This window comes from Microtus ochrogaster, chromosome 4 (assembly GCF_000317375.1).
Source record: "Microtus ochrogaster isolate Prairie Vole_2 chromosome 4, MicOch1.0, whole genome shotgun sequence".
NCBI lineage: Eukaryota > Metazoa > Chordata > Mammalia > Rodentia > Cricetidae > Microtus > Microtus ochrogaster.
In genome coordinates, this window is record NC_022011.1 from 16,808,290 (window position 1) to 16,809,508 (window position 1,219).

The window sequence follows — 1,219 nt, forward strand, 5'->3', positions numbered from 1 at the left end:
CTAGCTCTGTAGACCAGGCTGGTCTCGAACTCACAGAGATCCACCTGCCTCTGCCTCCCGAGTGCTGGGATTAAAGGCGTGTGCCACCATCGCCCGGCAAGAAAGAGTTTTGATACTGAAGAATCCCCCATATATTTTGTTATGGCCTACAAGACTTTGTTTTTTAACTCTCCCAGGAATATATTCTAGCTATATGCACTTACTAATTACCAGTTTTAAAAGGGGGTATAGAAGGAATTGACTCAGTAGTTAAAGTGCCTATGCAAGCAGGAAGACCTGAGTTTGAGTCACACAGTCACACACACACAAAGCTAGCTATAGCAGTGGACTCCTATAATTCCAGCATTCCTGGCCAGTCAGTTTAGGCAATCAGTGAGCTCCAAGTTCAGTGAGAAAATCTGTCTGAAAATCTGAAAAAGTGAGATGGAGAACAATAGAGAAAACACTAGACATCAATGTCTGGTCAAATCAAGAGTTCACATACACCTAGATACACATTCATACAACACACACACACACACACACACACACACACACACACACACACACACAAAGCCAAGTGTGGTAGCTTATGCCTATAATCCCAGCTCTTAAGATGTTGAAATAAGAGAACTGATAAGGACTCAAAGCCAACCCGAAATACAAAGTTCTAGGCTAAAATGTGAGATTCTGTTTCAAAGAGACAGACACTTCTTACCCTTATTGGGTGGAACAAAGTACTTTGGCCTCTCAAATCCATGCTTCTCCATCCATCTGGCTCCTTGAGCATCTAGCCGGTCATAAAGAGGAGATGTACGTAACTGCCTCCCAGTCTGGAAGTCCCAACGGGGAACCTTCAGATCGTAAATCAGAGCTAGAACAGATTAAGCATAATCTGTCATCTGGGCCTGGCAGCACAGGCTTACACTCCCAGAGACCTGAGTGGTTAACAAACTCAAGGACTACCTGGGCCACTAAATGAGTTCCAGTCAAGCCAAGCCTGGGCAACTTGTGGTTCAAACTCCCATAGGCTCATATATTTGAATGTGAGGTCCCCAGCTGGTGGAACTGTTTTGGGAAGGATTAGGAGGTCTGGCCTTGTTGGAAGGTATGTCACTAGGTATGGGTTTTGAGGTTTCAAAAGCTCACACCAGCCGGGCGGTGGTGGCGCACGCCTTTAATCCCAGCACTTGGGAGGCAGAGGCAGGCGGATCTCTGTGAGTTCGAGACCAGCCTGGTC

The 1,219-nt window shown here is 46.2% G+C and overlaps 1 protein-coding gene across 1 annotated transcript in view; it reads right to left on the reverse strand.

Moving 5' to 3' along the window:
* Pdpr (pyruvate dehydrogenase phosphatase regulatory subunit) overlaps window positions 1-1,219 on the reverse strand; it is a 36,655-nt gene that overhangs the window by 14,643 nt on the left and 20,793 nt on the right. The window contains exon 11 of the mRNA XM_026777601.1: window positions 678-853. Coding sequence (XP_026633402.1) covers window positions 678-853 — 176 coding nt within the window. The remainder of the gene's footprint in view (window positions 1-677; window positions 854-1,219) is intronic.